Source organism: Aotus nancymaae, unplaced genomic scaffold (assembly GCF_030222135.1).
Source record: "Aotus nancymaae isolate 86718 unplaced genomic scaffold, 86718_ANA_hifiasm-v0.15.2.pri h1tg000077l, whole genome shotgun sequence".
Classification (NCBI taxonomy): Eukaryota; Metazoa; Chordata; class Mammalia; order Primates; family Aotidae; genus Aotus; species Aotus nancymaae.
The window spans coordinates 6,834,604-6,853,554 of NW_026988492.1; the positions used below are offsets into that span (position 1 = coordinate 6,834,604).

General features: G+C 36.1%; 1 protein-coding gene across 9 annotated transcripts in view; it reads right to left on the reverse strand.

Annotated features, from left to right (window-relative positions):
- Positions 1 to 123: 123 nt before the first annotated feature.
- Positions 124 to 18,951, reverse strand: part of WAC (WW domain containing adaptor with coiled-coil) — a 98,577-nt gene continuing 79,749 nt past the window's right edge. For 7 of the 9 annotated variants that reach the window (XM_012474195.2, XM_064368557.1, XM_064368555.1 and 4 more), the window contains 7 exons: positions 13,755 to 14,000; positions 11,661 to 11,783; positions 10,581 to 10,729; positions 8,149 to 8,267; positions 6,482 to 6,665; positions 5,059 to 5,186; positions 124 to 3,534 (listed from right to left, as the gene is read on the reverse strand). In XM_012474195.2, coding sequence (XP_012329618.1) covers positions 3,465 to 3,534; positions 5,059 to 5,186; positions 6,482 to 6,665; positions 8,149 to 8,267; positions 10,581 to 10,729; positions 11,661 to 11,783; positions 13,755 to 14,000 — 1,019 coding nt within the window. In that variant the 3' untranslated portion in view covers positions 124 to 3,464. The remainder of the gene's footprint in view (positions 3,535 to 5,058; positions 5,187 to 6,481; positions 6,666 to 8,148; positions 8,268 to 10,580; positions 10,730 to 11,660; positions 11,784 to 13,754; positions 14,001 to 18,951) is intronic. The other 2 variants (XM_064368558.1, XM_064368556.1) reach the window with 1 other exon arrangement.

Genomic DNA, 18,951 nt, shown 5'->3' on the forward strand with positions numbered 1-18,951 from the left:
AATAAATGAGAAACTACTGAAATACACTAAAATTTTAGCAGTAATCTGGTAAATTTCCTTACTCAAATGCAAATTACACATTCTAAGACTGTTTCAAAACACAGTTTTGAAATAACTGCACAATATAGTCAAAACATATTTATTACTTTTCAGTGTCATATTGTACACTCCTGTACAAATACAAGAATATAGCCGTATTTACAGGTATTGAAAAGAAATCTGTATATTCAAACCCAACATCTAAATACAGTAGCTGGAAGTCCTGAACTACAATAGTTCTGGTGCGCAGAGTGAATTACTTCCCACATTACCCTCTCCCCTTTAACAGTCCCTCAAAGATATGGTGGTTTTTGAACAGAATAAACTGTTTTGGAAATGGGTAACGATTCCTTGCAAAGTTTTAAGCACCTCCTTCCCAAGATTTTACAAGTGTGAAACATGTAAGATTTGTAAGAAAAAATTTGGGCTGTTAAAAGCAGCATAATGTCTTGAAACAGGGCTGAAGCATGTTTTTAGTCTGGAATTACAGTCTTTTTAAAATCAGGTTAGACAAGTTAGAAAAGCAAAAAGCGTAGGAAAGCTGGTTCTTCCAGGGAGTCTCTACTTTCTTTCATCAAATATACTGTTACAGTATCACGTTTTAAAAGTCTGAATGTAGAGTACTAACCTTTTAAAACGAGAAAAAAAGCTACTCAAATTCCCTAGAGGCTATTTTCAAATTATCTGAACCAAGGTACACATTCAAATCCATGGCAATATGCCAACTAGATAAGGTATATACCAGAATACTATGCTTGTTTTAATAGGTATTCCCCAGTTACATCAAAGAGGTTAGGAGCCGGATACCGTGTCTATATTAAAGTGCAGCATTTAAAATATTTCCACAAAATTTTAAGTTGTTTAAAAATTCACTACCGGCCAGGCGCAGTGGCTCACGCCTGCAGTATCAGCACTTTGGGAGACTGAGGCGGGCAAATCACCTGAGGTTGGGAGTTTGAGACCAGCCTAACCAACATGGAGAAACCCTGTCTCTATTAAAAATACAAAATTAGCCAGGCGTGGTGTCGCACGTCTGTAATCCCAGCTACTCCGGAGGCTGAGGCAGGAGAATCGCTTGAACCTGGAAGGCATTCAAGTTGCGGTGAGCTGAGATTGCACTACAGAGTGAAACTCAGTTTCAAAAAACAAAACAAAAAATCACTACCAAGAAATGTCAAACTAGGCGTCTTCTCCTAAAGGTATGTGACTAATTCATTTAGGGATATAAACTTTTTAAAAAAACAAAACAGCTACACAGACCAGCAGACTATTAGCAAATCAAATTCAAATTTACCTAAATCACAAGTTGCCATCTGATCAGGAAACATTTGCCTATTACAACAAATCGCTCGCTTCTTTCCAGAAAAGGTACAGTAAGGATTCTAGCCTAACACAGCAATTTGGCGTTTCATTTACATGCACTAATTCAGCAGATGTTAACAATCTCACAGAGGTATGAACATTCCATGACAATAAATTCATGACATTGTCTTTTCTTACATTTTAAAAGTATTCTTAAATTACAGGAGAATATAAGCTTCCAGTATAAAATTTTAATTCCTTTTAATTACACTGGAACATTTTTGTATTTTAGAAAACACCAACGGTATTGCTTACAGTTAACTTTTTGAGCTTACGGAAAAGCCTGAATATTTAACTTCCATACTTTAAATATGCTTAAAGCACAAGAACAATTTTGAAAGTTATGTTACTATCCCAGAATACAGTAATATTTACATTGATGTCTAACATAAAAATACACTCTTGGTGCTGGCAGTTTTGGAAACATTTATCTTCCCCAACAGAAAAAAGCGAACAAACAAAAAAAATTACAAGAAAACCCCAAACCAATTAAAAAAAAAAACAATAACCCAAGAAAACCTCTCTAAATCAGATGGCAAGATTTTAATGGTGAAAGTGTTTTGGGGGGGAAATACTTTTTTTGTGTGTGAAAACGCTTGTGATTTGATACATTACTGGCAGTGTGAAGCTAAGGCCATGTGACTAATATTTTAGCAAAGGAAAAAAAAAGTCAAGGTAATTTTATAGTAGCAATAGTTTCTTTTTTTATTTTAATATACTTTAGGAAACAATATACAAAGCTGAGCTTTCCTGCTATTTCCAGATAAAAGCAGGAAGCTCCAATTACACAAATTGAGCGTTTTGTGATGGCTAAGAACAGCAGTCAGCACCAGACTTGAACAGTTAGCTACAACACAAACATCCTTCCAAATGAAATGTCGTAATAGCAAGACAAGTAAACCAGGGTTTAACAAATGACAACCACTTGGGAAGTGACTTAATCATTCTTGTTGAATTTCGTATTTCATTAAATATCTTATACACAATTTCCTGTTAATATGCTTTAAACAAAACGTCCCTTAAGGAATTATTTCAATTAAGTATAAATATTCAACAAGAATAGTTCTGATAAAGAATCCCCAGGTAGTTCAAATTCTAATGTGCATTGACCGAAGGAAAAGAAAAATAACAATTTTTGTTTGTTTTAACATGTTTATTACAACAGATACAATTCACATCTGACTAGCTCTGTTTCCTCTTTCCCCTCCCACAACCATGTTCATTGGGCCATTTCCTTATATTTGAGCAATCAATGTACTTTCAGCACACATGCCTGTCCAGCAGTACTTTTAAGTCCATTCTTACAGGGTGCAAATGGATTTCAATAATTTATACAAACAAGTAGGTTATGCTCAATCACTGCAATTTTAAGCTACTGTACACAGGAATGAAAAGGTTATAGAAAAGTGCCATAGCAACAGTGCCTTAAGAAAGGAGATAAAGAGGAGCCTTAAAAAAATGGATAAAATCAGATCAAGAATTTCAGAGGGAAATGGAACACACGGGAAATGAAAAACATTTCTCTGCAAAACAAATGGAGAAGCACTGCTCTTGATCAGGTGCAAGTGTGGAAACAGTTGTTTCATGATATTTTGTACACTGCCCATATGTTCAAAATCGTATCCTTAGACACAGATCGCCTGGCGCTTGCACTGAATTTTTGAAAATGCAAGATTTCTGAATGATAAATTAACCCCCCCAATTTTTTTAAAAAAAGCTAATTTTGCAGACAGGTTTACATGTAAAAGGCTAGGTATTTAGCCACCTCAGCATTGATTAGTTTTGGATGTCTAAGCTCTGTTACACATGGCTTCCCATGGCTTCACTCTACAAAACATATTTACAACGTGAAGAATACATCTACAAGAAATCTACATTTCAAGGGTTTTACAAATCAATCTTGTATCGTTCCCCTGAATTGACTCTCTCAGACCCCGTCCCCTTGTCATTTCCTTTGCCCAGCTTAACGGTCCAAAGTCTACTTAAATGCAGCTCAAAAATGTTAAGACTGGGCAACAGATTTACAGTTCCTGTTCTCAAAACCATGTGCAATATTCACATCTTCACACCATGAAGGAGTTCTGATTTTTTAGCTTTTCAAGTTCCTTAATTTGTTGTCTCAAAAATAGTATCCTGAAAAACATAAAGCAGACATTAAAACCTGTGTATATATACAAATATTACAGAAACCCAAGCTTTTATAATTACAAATTTTTAAAATTAAAACAAATTTCTAAGGCTAAATAATTAAAATTATAAATTAGTTTATAGTTAAGACAAAGTAAACATTTAATACATAATATCTATTAAAGTATGAGGATGATGAAAGAATGTATTTGTATTCTAACTTTTCTTTTTTAAGACAGAGTCTTGTTCTGTCACCCAGGCTGGAGTGCAGTGGCATAACCTCCACTTCCCGGGTTCAAGCAATTCTCCCTGCCTCAGCCTCCCAAGTAGCTGGGATTACAGGCACCCGTCCTTATGGTTGGCTAATTTTTATAGTTTTAGTAAAGATGAGATTTTGCCATGTTGGCCAGGCTGGTCTTTGAATTGCTGACCTCAAGTGATCCACCCACGTTGGCCTCCCAAAGTGCTGGGACAGGAGTGAGCTGCCGTGCTTGGCCTTTTCTAACAATTTCTTAATAATTACTTTGGCTACAACAACTGACTTAAATAAACCTACACTGTATGTTTTGTGGCCCACTATATAGTAAAGAGTAGAATTAACTAGGTACAAGAGATTAATCATTTATAAGACCAATTCTCAATGTAGACGTGGATACATTAAAATGCAGCCCAAAACCAAAAAATGAAACACACAAACCCCAGTTACCCAGATTCCCATGAATGTGAAAATCTCTCCTCTTTTTACTCCTCAATTCTGGAAACAAAAATATTTATTGCCGGTACCCATGAATTAGGCATAATCAGGCTGGCTTGATATTCAACTGTGTATGCTGTTTTTCTAAGATGCAATAATGAATAATTTCCTAAAAGTTAAATGATGTAACAGGCCAAAATGAAGATAGTTATGTCAGAACTACTTTCAGAGCAATCCGAGAGTACAAGAACCCAAGTTGCTATGCAGAAACATAAAGCCATTGCAAGTTTGTCCTCAATTCTATAAATAGGCATTAAAAAAAAAACAAAACCTATGGTATTATTATTGTGACCTAGATATTCTACCTGAGTGAAACACTAGATTAAGAAATGCAAGACAAGAGTTCAGGTGAAAAATACTAAGACAGCAGATATTAGTATCTTGCTGGACAAATTCTTTCTATACTTTTTAAGGGGTCTACTGATGATGCAAGGATAAATAATCTGAAATTTCAATGGAAACAAATACTATCCTCAGCAAGAGAGGTCATTTATAATTAGATGTGGCCAATATTTCACTTTTTCAATAATGTATTATTACGGCTTACAGAGTTATGAGAAAAGTCTAATGAAGCATTCATCATGAGTTAAGAGAAAATCACAGGCTTTATCCTTCACCAGGAGTATTATTAGATTATGAAAATGCAGTGACAGAATGTGACCAATGTATCAAAGAGAACTTTACATTTCACAAATAAAATGTGACTTACATTCTTTAGTTCGATTTAAGAGTCATAATCTGAGAAACATAAAAATGTATTTCAGTGAAAAACTTACCTTTGCTCTCGCAAAGTTGCTTGAATTTCACATACTCGGACTAAAGATCTTAAATTTTTTAATTCAGTACAAATTTCTGACATGTGAACACTTCCCAAGTTATGCGCTTCTTCGCGTAATCTTGAGGCCTGTAATTAAAGAAATGAACGAAACATAAAATACATTATAAATAACATGAACATATACAAAATAAAACATTAAATTTCTCAGCAGAGTTTTATACTAAGATTAAAGGATAATCCTTTTCCCTTAAATACACAAAAATGCTGGGGAATCTAACAGGGAAAATGAATTTCTTTTAAGAAACTGTCTCTAAGGGTGGAAGGTACCTATTTTAAGATTTCCCTTCCAAGCTGGAGAATTTCCAATCTCAAGCTAACACAGCACTAAGAAAAAAGAACTCATAATTTGTGGTTAATAAAGATGCTGAGTGAGCCAAAGAGTGTCATTCCTGCAAGTTCAGGTATTAAATATTGATTAAAGAGCCTCACTATACTCCTGTTACAAGACACACAACATATTCTCTGTAAACTTTCAGAACACCCCAGATGGTTATTTATCTGGCGAAAAGTAAGAGGCAAATGGCAGTAACTGCAATGTCCTAAGGTCTCTCATTCCAAAGCAAAAATGTTTCCTAACTTCCAGTTGCTAGTCTGGTGGGAGAGTCATAGAAAATTAACAGTTTTTTTTTGTTTTGTTTTGAAACACAGTCTCACTCTGTTACCCAGGCTGAAGTGCAGTGGAGCGATCTCAGCTCACTGCAACCTCCGCCTCCTAGGTTCAAGTGATTCTGGTGCCTCAGGCTCCTAAGTAGCTGGAATTACAGGCGCATGCCACCACGCCTGGTTACTTTTTGCACCTATGGTTAGAAATGGGGTTTCACCATGTTAGCCAGGCTAGTCTTGAACTCCTGGCCTCAAGTGATCCACCTGCCTTGGCCTCCCAAAGTGTTGGAATTACAGGTATGAGCCACTGCACTTGGCCAGATTAACAGTTTTAATGGATTCTGAAACTATCACAGCAGCTGAGTGGTAAAAGTACACTGGCTTTGAGCCACATCACTCTGCTAACTGGATGACCATGGGATAACCTACTTGGTTTTAAGGATTTCAATGGCAAAATGAGAAAATGCTATCTGCACTGCTTAGCTGTTTTAAGCGGCAGAGAAAATAAATGTAAGGCACAGAGTTAACTGCTGAGTACCTGACAACAGTGGCTATAATTATGTTAAAATATTTTGTAAAACCAGAACAGTTATCTTATATATCAATTTTTTTATAAATGACTACAAAGATCAAGTTAAAGATTCATTATTTTTAAATATTGCTTGAATTCAGTGGTCTACATTAGATTTTCTACAAGTTGGCTGAAGTTCTGTTTTGCTAATCACCTAAAGGTAAAATATAGGCTGTATATAACATACCTGCTTCTCTGCATGATCTGCAGGCCATCCTTGAACATGTTTTATGAGATTTTCATTGAAGTGTGCTGCTAGTGCAGGTGTGAATGAACACGTGGGTCGGGCAGATGAATTCTGTGGTACAACTGTTGCATTTGATGCATTACTATTAGAAGTATGATTTGGACCAGGTGATGGACTTCTCTGGCTACCAGAAAACAGAAATGAATGTGTAGTTTGTTTAAAAGTAGTTTCTAGGTATCCTGGTAACTGCATGTTAATACCTTTTATTAACTTAAAGATATCCAAATTCCTAGGAAAAATTTGTTATTTTAACGTCAGAGAATGAACAATCCAAAGTATATTATTCGTCAAGATACTTTGGGGGGAAAAGCCCTTTTAACACTACTGTCAGAGTCCAATGTAAACTGTACCCACCAAATCTGATAGCAGAACCCGTTAACTTTGTGTATCACAAACACTAATAATATAACTAAAAAAAGATCACATTTTAACAGCTGTAGATATACTATACATCTGAAGACTGTGTCTCATATATATCTAGATAAAAAGGGGAAATACATATCGCCTTTGTTCAGCATCAGAACTTCTGAATCAGAGGGTAAAATAATGTGAAGCAAAATACAGACATTTTATTGGATAGCAATGAACAAGCATAGTGGCAAAACAAGGCCAAAAATAAAACTCTGAGACTGTTTATCTTCTTTTAAAATTGAATGGTTTGGGCCAGGGTTGGGGATATGGTGGTGAGAACCAAAAAATTTAATCACCCAAGTTGATCTCCTACCTGCTTGACCAGACTTGGCTCTGAATGAATTTCAGTTATTTCCAAAAACTAAATCTCCCAAAGGATGAAGAGTTTTCATCACTGAGGATATTTAAAATAATACTGCAGCCTCTAAAGACAATTTAAAAGAAGAATTGCCCAAAAATGTGCTGAGCAATGGCAACATTGCTGGAGTAAGTAGACAGCTTCCCAAGGTGATTATTTTGAAGGGGACAACTCTGATTTGGAGGCATAAGTTGAAATGCTTGTTTAGAAAACAACAATAAAAACAGTTCAATTATTTTGCCACCTCATAGCATGAAATAAAAAATAGGAAAATCAATCAAATGAAAACCATTCAACAAATTTCATTTAAATTTTTATTATTAATGAACAAGAAATGTGCTAACACAATACAGTGGTATAGAACTATCTAAAAAGCCATCTGTATAGGGTCAGCATTATGCTATTAGGAAAGCCTGACTATATATACCAGTTGGGAAACATTAGCCCAAGTTTTAGATATGAGACTTTGGCTTCATCAATATACTCAAATCAAAACTTCTGTGAGGAGGTTAAAAAGTGATGTAATTCCAACAAATATTATGTGCGTTTCTGGTATAAGTATCACAAATCTTTAGCCCCACCATATTCCACTGTGTAAAATTTTAAAGAAAAAGAGGCACTTTTTTCAAAATAACCCAGGCTTCACTGCTAGAGACAGTAACCAACCTGTTGTATACAGGTTTGTCTTTATAAATTTTACAACAACATAGAAGTCTAGTTTAGGCTATTCATGGAATCTACGGTTAAGTTATATTTTACATATATAATATTCCAACAGTGCAATATACCATAATTAAAGAAAACAATAATGTGGTCTCAATATATAGTATCAACCTACCTTGAGCGCTGAAGACTTCGAGGAGAAGCAGGTTCATGACCTTGCTGCTTGTCAGCAGTTACAGGCTGCTGTGTGGCTGACTGTGACACTGGTCCTTGTTTAACCACCGGAGTACTAACCTGAAATGTCAAAATCTGGTGAGATGGTCCCAAAATCTAATCCACATCTCTCCCCACAAGAAGTAGAATTCAAAGGACTAGCCAAAGGCCATATAGCTAGAAGGTAGTCAAGTTCTGAAACTTAGATCTCATTTCTTTGTAGAAATGGCCCAAGGTCATAAAATTACTTCCCTATCAAACCAGTGTAAGAAACTAGCTCTCCTCATTTTCAGCGCGGTTTTCTTTCCAATACATTATATCTCTTCTGATTTACTGTTACTTTTATATCAAAGTAAGTATGTATGCTACCATATCATGCATATACGGATGCTCAGATTTCAATGACATGGATAAACAGGTAATTGGGCTATCAGAAAATGAGTTACGGCCCATATAAAATTCAACATGAGAGTTTTTCAAGGAGATGTTACTCTGCAGAAGTAGACTGAGAAGTCCATGATTACCAATCGGGGTACCTATTATATTCAGAAGCCACAGAGAGAGAAAACAAGTAGTTTAAAATATAAGCTCCAAATTGAGGCACAAAGGCAGATGGAATCCTTTGTGATAAAGTCACACCTCACTGCTTTTGCAGTGAGGGGTTATGATTAATAATTCTCCCTAACAAATCTGGAATGTCCTGCTTACTTCTGAATATAACCTATCAGTTCAAGTCAAGTCTTATAAAGAATATCTTAGTAAGTGTTACATAAAAGCCCAAATGTTCAATTACTTTTAAAATAACTTGAAAAAGTTTTTGGAATACAAAAACTGACAGCTATCTGCTTAAAGTTTTGTTGTTTTTTTTTTAGACAGGGTCTTAGACCGGGTGCCGAAGTCTGGAGTGCAGAGTGGCGTGATCTTGGCTCACTCCAACCTCAACTTCCCAGGCTCAGATGATCCTCCCACCTCAGCCTTCTGAGTAGTGCACATCACCATGCCTAAATTGTTTTATTTTTATTTTTAAAAGACAGAGTCTCGCTCTCTTGCCCAGGCTGGAGTGCAGTGGTGCATCTTGGTTTACAGCAACTCCACTTCCTGGGTCAAGTGATTCTCATGGATCAGCCTCCTGAGTAGCCGGGATTATAGGCCTGTGCCACCATGCCTGGCTAATTTTTATACTTTTAGTAGAGACAGGGTTTCACCTGTTGGCCAGGCTTGCTTCAAATTCCTGGCCTCAAGTGATCCGCCTGCCTCAGCCCCCCAAAGTGCTGGGATTACAGGTGTAAGCCACCGCGCACATCCCTCAGAAAATTTTCAAATTATTTTTGTAGAGATGGGGTCTTGCTATACTGCCCAGGGCCTATTGCAATCCTCCTGCCTTGCCCTCCAAAGTGCTGTGATTACAGGTGTGAGCCACGGCACCCAAGCTGCTTAAATGATTTGAAATGTTGCTTTCACCAAGTGCCTATAAAACCAATACTACCACTTACTTCACTTTTAACCACTATTTACTGTTCTCTTAAAATACCACCCTAAAGACAAGTTCTAAGCTCCAAAAATAACACCTCTTTTGCTGAAACTCACATTTTAATTCTTTCTCCCTCAAAATACTGGCAAATGATAAGGAACTGCATAATAAACTGTAACTTGGAATTTTAAAAAATCAATCTAAATTGATCCTAAAACATGTATTCATCAATGGCCAAGGACTTAAAAGCTGACCAACCACCTCTTTCAAGTTATGTTTCAATGCATTTTTATTTTGGGGCTTCTGCTTAAGATCTTACAAAGAATTCTTTGGCATTAAAGTTTGAAACAGTCCACTGTTCCACAACTACTCAAAAGAAATTCCTCCTACATTTACCATTTAGACCAGCAATTTTCTAACTGTACCTATGGAGCCAGCCATGTAAGATTCTGCTGAGACAAATACAGGCAATGTAAGCTTAGTAAAATGGATCCCTGTATTCACAAACACCTAGGTTTCAAATTCTGACTCCACCACAAAAACTAGACTTAACTAAAAGTTTGATTTTTCTTATCTATCAAATGAAGCAAGTGATTCTCATGATGTGAAACTTAAACATACATTAAGTTCTTAGCACAGAAATTGCCTCATTTTTAAAATACAAATATGGGAAAGTTGCTGGAAAACATGTTCTCTCATATCCTTTAGAGTTCAAAAATTTTACAAATATTAAGACTCAGTATACCCTCTAGATCTCACTCTCCATGTCACTGAGAAATTCTAGGCCACATCTACTACCATACCTGTCATTCATTCCACCACTACACCTCATTCTCAGAGGACTTTTTCTATAAGAGATTCTAAAATATTATTGATTTTCCAAAAGTAGTTTCTTTCCCAAATGTCCCTCAAAGGTGACATACCTTTGGCTGCGATGAAACAGGAGGAGTACTGATCAAAGGTTTGATAGGGACTGTGTTAGTCTGAGGTGTGCTTATTCTTGGAGAAACATATGATCTTGGGGATGACGCATCAGACGTTAAAGACATTGGAGATTGATTAGATGGCTGGGCTGTAAAAGAGGAAAGCAATTAATTTTAAAGAAAAACAAAACAAAAAACTAAAGTCCTGTGTAATATATATATGTGGTAAAGATCTTTGTATCACTCCAAACCCCCCACCCCATATTACCCAGAGAATGCTTATATGAATAAATCAGAATCTGACCTTCTCACTGGGCCACACTAAGTGAGCTGTGTGTTAAGAGGTAAGCACACGCAGTGTGGCCCACTCTCCTTTATGGGGCTGGAACAGGAAGCTAGGACTGAACCTATTCTCACATGGAAGGCCTCCTCACCATCCTTATTTCTTCTTTCTTATTCTACATTTAGGCCCAGGTATCCCACGCAGTCTCCTGCTCATGAGGCTAGCCAGGGGGTTGCAAGAGTCTTTGCACCATTATACTTCCATTCCAGACCAGGCATTCCTGCTGTTTATCAGCTTTCTGACAAAGTGACCCTTTCACTTCCCATTTGCTCCTATGTGTATCTCTCTTCATTTGGATACCTTCATGAAGAGCGATATCTAATTCAAGGCAGAAAATGAGCATTTCTATATTATCCAGTCAAAAAACATCTAATGTCAATCTGAACCAAACTTCAACTCTTCAAATACATGCAGTGTTTCACAAAGATACGTGGCATATCATACTATTCTTTTAGCTTTGGCATTAAAAAAAAAACCTCATTAATAACAAATTCTGAATACAGATTTGATGGCAATACCTTAAGACAAATGTCAAAGCTTGCTTCATCTAAAAATAAAGGAAATAAAAATACTACTGTATATGCCAATGTTACAAGAAAACCAAAATTATTGTAGATAATCTCTTAAAAAACTAAAAAAAACAAAACAACAAAAACCACTAAAAACAAAAAAGGGCTATTAATTCCAAAACAAAATCAAGATACCATTCTAGAGATATCTAAGATCAGTATGAATACCTTGTGTAGAGAGCTGAGCAGCTTGAGAAATCAGAGACGTTATGTTGAAAGCAGATGGTCCAGCAGTAAGAAACTTATGAATTATAGACTGCAGTGAGGCTTGTGTCACAGCTGCTGTAAGAACTAAAAACATATTATTTCATACATTCAAATAAAAACAGAGGCTTATGTGGCATCAGTAACAACCTGATAAGGAAGAGAACCCAGGAGAAACTGGAATATTTCAAACTAGAACTCTCAAAATAACCTACTGGATAGGTGTATTACAATGGGTCCCAAGATTTAAATGATCTGAGGCAGAGAAGAAACTTAATGGGTTTACAATAAAGGTAAACCAACAGAGTTTCTTTTACACTAATAAATTAAGATGATCACCTGAACAAAGGCTCTCTATGAGTGAGACTTAAAGAGTGTTCACAGGAACTTCGGATTACGTTAGAAACCTATTCACATGTGAGTGCTCAGTATGCTTTTTGGAATTAACTGGATAAATGGTTGCTATTTCATGTGGTTGCCTTTTTTATACAAGCTGGCCATTCAAATCCTCTATCAACATCCACCCCAATAATCTAAAAATGGATACAAAAAAGTGAGTATTTAGAAATACCACGTATTTTTCATGCATAAGATATTTTATTACTGACATTAACTATTATTTCCTCAACTATTTCTTTATTTTGGAGACAGGGTTGTGCAATCACAGCTCCTCACAACCCTGACCTTCCAGGCTTAGGTTATCCTCCACCTCAGCCTCCCAAGTAGCTGAAACTACCGGCGTTCACCACCACGCCCGGCTAATTTTTTGTATTTTTAGTAGAGATAGGGTTTCACCATGTTGCCCACGCTGGTCTCAAACTCCTGGGCTCAAGTGGTCGACTGGCCTCAGCCTCCCAAAGTGCTGGGATTATAGGCATGAGCCACTGCACCTGGCCTCCTCAAATTATTTAAAAGCCCTACTCTGCCTAAGTGAAACATTTACCTACCACAAAAGAGAACCGCATGGTTTGAGAATAAAATACAAAAAAATTAAGGACAGTAAGAACAGACTAATGACCAACTAGCCTGAGAATAGCTTTATTTTTAGGATTAAGAACTTAACCACTTAACACTACTTTCAGGTATATTATGTGAAAAGGTACACAAAAATTGATCATTTTCTTTTTCTTTTTTTATTTTGAGATGGAGTTTTGCTCTGTCAGCTAGGCTGGAGTGCAGAGGCATGATCTTGGCTTACTGCAACCTCCGCCACCTGGGTTCAAGTGATTATTGTGCCTCGGCCTCCCAAGTAGCTAGGATTTAGAGGCATGTGCCATCATGCCTGGCTAACTTTTGTATTTTTAGTAGAGATGGGGTTTCACTATCTTGGTCAGGCTGGTCTCAAACTCCTGACTTCTGGCGATCCACCCACTTCGACCTAAAAATTGATCATTTTCAACAGAAAATTTTGCAATGCTCTTAGGAATTAATGCGTGAAACTGAATAGTTTCCAAATTAAAACTACATCTAATTTTATTCAGACTTTTTCAAGGTGGCTACCTAAATATTCTGAAACGTTAAGTAGCACTACTGGAAAGCAAGACTAGAATTAAATAATGCAACTGACAAGGAAGAAAAGACAGTATCTTATCTAGTACCTATCTCCTCCTTTCTCAGTATTTTTAAAAAGTATTTTAAGTAGTTACCTGAATTCCTACTTTTCTAGTAATTAGTATATTTTAAATATTCTAAGTAATTATTAATACAGGTTTTTAGAAACATAGCAGAAGTTTTTGTACCAATTCCAACAAATGCTCCATTGTTTTTATGTAAAATATCACCATACACATTAAGTACATAGAATGGCTTATCACCAGTAACTACCAGACATGTAACAAATATTGAAAAATATACACAAGATCCAAGCACCACTAATTCAATTATACTACCAATGGTCTTAAACTATAGGGGATATAAATTCCAAACTCCAAAAAAAAAAAAAAAAAAGTTCAACTATAAACTTCGAAAGAAAACTAAGACCATTCTTAAACTGGAGATTTTACTACTTACATAATTTTGCACAATCCAAATAAATTTTAAAAAGTTATGAAGATTTACCTTCATTTATTTTAGATATGTCCACATTAGAATTATTAAGCTGCAGCGTGGCTTGCAAAGCAGGAAGCAATTGTCTAAGAAGATTTGGGTCCTGAAGTAATGGAGGTATTGGTGACTGTGGAACAGGAGAAACAGGGACTGCAGAAGCAGATGTTGGGGGTGCAGATGTAGGGTTCAGTCCAGAGGCAGAAGACGTGGAAGGAGTTGTGCAAGAATGTGACACGGATTTGTCTCCTGATGTAGATTCTAAATAAAAAGATAGTAAGCCTGAAAAGTTACTTGAATAGAGAAAACTGGAACAAACATCCAAAGAACATCTCTCATGTGCCAGGCACCTAACACAACACAAGTAATCTCATTTAACCCTTACACTGGAGCACATAGAGGATGCTCAGTAAACATCCAAGTGATGAGAATAATGATTTAGGCATTTCTCACCCTATTTCACAGGTGAGAAGGCTGAACAAAAAAGGTTAGGTAACTTGAAACCATAAAACCTGGTAAGCCATACGCATATCTGATTTGAAAGTACCAATCTCTGTCTACCAGCAATGCTATCTCAAACACAATTATCTATTAACCACACATTCAAACAAGTTTCCATTAGGATAAAGGGACAATATAACTCTATAGGACTTAATTTATCTCACAAACTAAGGCAGAAAAATGTTTATGGCCACAGTAACAACCTACCTAAATATGACATTGGTCTTAATACAAATCAGGATAGGTACACCAAGGTGGTTACACCCAGAATGGGCTAAAGATAAGATGAATAAGAGACTTTTATACTTAATAACTGAGTTTTATAACTACGTACTTCTCTTTTGTAATTCAATAAGGCAATGAGCTATTTCTGTTTCATTTAAAGATTATTAAAATTAAAAAGGACAGTTTAATAGTAAAGACAACCCACCTCATAGTATTTAGAAATAAAGGATGTATGAAATATGCATGGAAAATTATTTGAAAGCTGTTGTTTCAAATTATTTATATAGATTCAGTGTAACTGTAATCAATGCCCTAAGAGCACTGTTAATAGTATTTGACAAGCCAATAACATAAATCTTGCAGATTCCATATCCTGAAGAAATAGAACACTGCTAGCAGGACATATGCCAAATACAAAAACTTACATCTAAAACAAAGCCAATTTAAGATAGAATGAACTTTTATATAGGTATTTAAGTCTTAAAACTATTATAGGAAAACAGAGAAAGATATCTGTAACACCAAGCAGAAGATTTATAAAGTTACAAAAAGCAAAAACAATTTTATTTGAAGTACTTTTAATCAGACTATTTAAAGAACCTCTAAAAATCAAAAAAGACAAAGTGTCCAACAGAAAAATGTATGGAAGATATAAAAAGTTATTTCAAAGAAGGAACTTGAATGCCTAGGAAATGAAAAAAAATATGCTCAACTTCATTAAAAATCAGGAAAATGTAAAATAAAGCAACATATCCCTTTACACTGACCATAATGAAAAACTTAAAAGTCAGACAATACCAAATGTTGACAAAGACTAATGACAACATTTACTTTACATTTCTGGTGGATAATAAATTGATACTATCACATTGGAAAGTAATTTGGCATTATTTAGAAAATTTAAAGATACAAACACTGCATGACCCAGTAATTCCCCTTTACGGGCACACCCACAGAGAAACTCTTGACATATGTAAACCAGGAGAAACAATAAACGACTATCATAATAGCATTTTTGTATTTTAGCACAAAACTAGAACGACCTATGTAAGACTTTCAAGATCCTGTATACAGTACTAGCAAGTTTACTGAAAACAGACTCTACTATCGGTCTTTTTACACTATTATAATGGTCGAAAGAACTAGGAATAACAGCTCTCTAAAGCGTGGCTCTCATAGCTCATTTAAGTACATTTCAAAAATGTGTTGATTAACCATGATGAACTCAGAAGGACTAAGATATTTTTATTTGTGTAAGGTATACACTTTTAAAGGAGGGTACCTGAATCCAGCAGACTACCTATTATTTTCAGCTCTGCTGTTCTGGATTCATAGACAAGCATAAAGAAACTTGAATAAAATGATAAATGTTTTCCTTGTGAAAATTCTGCTGCCGGATGGACATGGTGGCTCATGCCTATAATCCCAACATTTTGTGAGGCGAATGACTGCTAGAGCCCAGGAGTTCAAGACCAGCCTGAGAAAAAAAAAAGAGAGAAAAAAAAAGAAAAAAAAAAAAGACCAGCCTGGGCAACATGGCAAAACTCTGTCTCTACTAAAAGTACAAAAAATTAGCTAGGTATGGTGGCCTGCACCTGTGGTCCCAGCTACTCAGGAAACTGAGGTGGGAGAATCACCTGAGCCATGGGAGTTGTGGCTGCGGTAAGCCGTGATTGAGACACTGCAATCCAGCCTGGGCAATGGGAGTGAGGCACTGTCTATAAAAAAACCAAAAAACTGCTGTCAGCCATTGTATTTTATGGGGCAATCAATTACAGAATACAGTAGCAGTATTCTCCAGATCATATCCCTCGTAAAGGTTCCTTCACATACAACTTTGGGGCATCCTGATTAATATTCATAATGAAATAAGCTCTATATTTCTACTTACTGCATGAATTGAACTAGTACTAATATCCCTGTGAAATCATCCTCATTATTTGTTATTTCCGTAAATTTTCTTCTGCTTTTAGTAACGGAAACAAGTTGGAGAAGAAAGTGCAAGGTGTTCACAATTTTTTTTGATGCTGCCAAATCTATCAGAGACATGAAAAATTAACAGAAGGGCTTAAAAATCCTTCAGTGTTGTCCATCAAGCTAAGCAAAAAGAAAAATACTCCAAAACAGAAAACAAATACACATCACCATTAACAAAGAACAACAAAAACATCCTTAATTTCTACTCAATAAGTTTATTTACCCCAACGACAGACTTCTTCTGTAGTTTTGGAGAATTATAGGTGAGTAGTGTGGAAACCAGTTGATCCTACTTAATATTTATGGGACTCTTGGGCAAGTGACATCTCTGAAGCCCAGAATTTCTCTATGAAAAGGTTTGATTTTTCTCAACAGACTGCTCATCAGAATCACTTCTAAAGTTAAAAAACAAAATGAAACAGATACCTGGGCTCCAAGCCACATCTATTGAAACTGGGGAAGCCTGGGCATATCTAACAACTTGTAAAAGTTCTATGTGTGATTCTGGCACTACTTGGTGTTTATGCCAAAGTAGACTGGAGAACCTCCAAGGTTCCTTTTAACTTTAAAAACAAACAAAAGAAAACATAAAGCAAAACTGAAAAAAATACAGCACAATGTGGAGAACTGACTACGATCAAGGACAGAAGCAAAATCTTTTTTCCAGGCAGGTCTTCAGCATGTTATATTTATACTTTTTTTTATTGCTCCACTCCCCCAAACCAAAGACACACATAAAAACGTCCTTCTAAAGCATGCTGCAAGTTATTTACGTATTTCTTACGTGACATGCCTCTTACGTTACATGCCTCAGTCTACATGTACAATACTCATGGCTGAGTTTAATAATTAATACAAAACATAAAACGCTCTTCTGAGAGGTAGTTTTAATCACTGAAATATTATAAAGGTAGAAGTTTTACATTTAAAGTGTTGGTTGGGTGCCCCTCCTCTTTGTTTGGAGTGCCCTTATTCAAATCTAGCATATTAGTATCTTCTGTTACATTTATTAGCCCTCCTTTGTATTAGGAACATGAGCTTCCTCGAGAGAGAAATTTTGCTGTACCCCTTCCCCTCCCCTTTTTATTTGAGATACAGTTGTTCTTTGTGACCCAGGCTGGAGTGCAGTGTACAAGCTTGGCTCACTGCAATGGCTGCCTCCCGGTTCAACTGATTCTCTTGCCTCAGCTGGGATTATAGGTGGGCGCCACCACGCCCAGCAAATTTTTTGTATTTTTAGTAGAGATGGGGTTTTGCCATGTTGGCCAGGCTGGTCTCAAACTCCTGGCCTCAAGTGATCTGCGCACTTCAGCCTCCCAAAGTGCTGGGATTACAAGGCATGTGCCACCATGCCCAGCCTTGTTGTACTTTTTTCTGTAGCCCTGGTAGAAAATAGGACTTGGTACCAAAATGGCATCAACGTATATTTGTTGCCTGGATGCCAGTTAATGACAGCATTCTGCAATACAGGTAACAAGAGCATGTACATGTGCACTCACATTTAACTTCTAAATGCGTCAAACAAATTAAAAAAAAAAACAAAACTGATAATGCTGGGAAGGTAGGCCTTAAGCTTTCACCTCTAACAGTCAAAGGAAATGATGAATAGCTCGTTTTATGCTATATTCATGAAGCTTAACAGTATAGAGAGACAAATTTAACTTAAACTTATTTTAAATAATCTTATAAAATAACTCAAACCACCTTTTGTAAACACAAGGCAAAAAAACTTTGGAATAATTTTTAAAAATCAGTGTACTTTTAGTACACAAATATCTAATTGTAATTAACACTTTCATTTGTCTGAAACCCTTTAAGCTAATTTCTAAGGATGTGAGGCTAATATGCTTATAACATGTTTTACATGTTTACATCAAACTGAACATAAACAAAATGTGCATCTTTGAAAATAGCTAAGCACAAAGAATGAACTTAAATAAAAGAGAGAATGTAGCGTTTCTCATTACAAAATCAGTTCAATGCATTCTTCTGTTCTTTAAGAGTTATCAGCCCTACTCTCATTGTTTGAATGCAAACTTATCCAAGCACTAAAGATTAAACCTAGGCTACTAGAAAGCAAGCTTGTCCAACCCATGACCCATGGGCCGCATGCTGTCTAGGACGGGTTTGAATGTGGCCCGACACAAATCTATAAACTTTCTTAAAACATGTGATTTCTTTTAAAAGCTCATCAGCTACCATTAGTGTATTTATGTGTGGCCCAAGACAGTTCTTCTTCTTCCAATGTGACCCAGGGAAGCCAAAAGATTGGACACTCCTGCTTTAAATGGTCTTTCATCATCAGTCTTTGGCAATGGAATAATATCTGGTTTTAGCTCTAGTGTTGACTTGTGTGTGCCTATGATCTTTTAAAGGATATTTTGTGATCTCTTCCTAAGCTATTTTAAACTTTCCCTCACTCTCCCATTTGACATTTCTGTGACTTGTGATGTATCTCTGACCAATTATTTGATGTGTGCCATAAATGTCACCATTTCATTTTAAATTG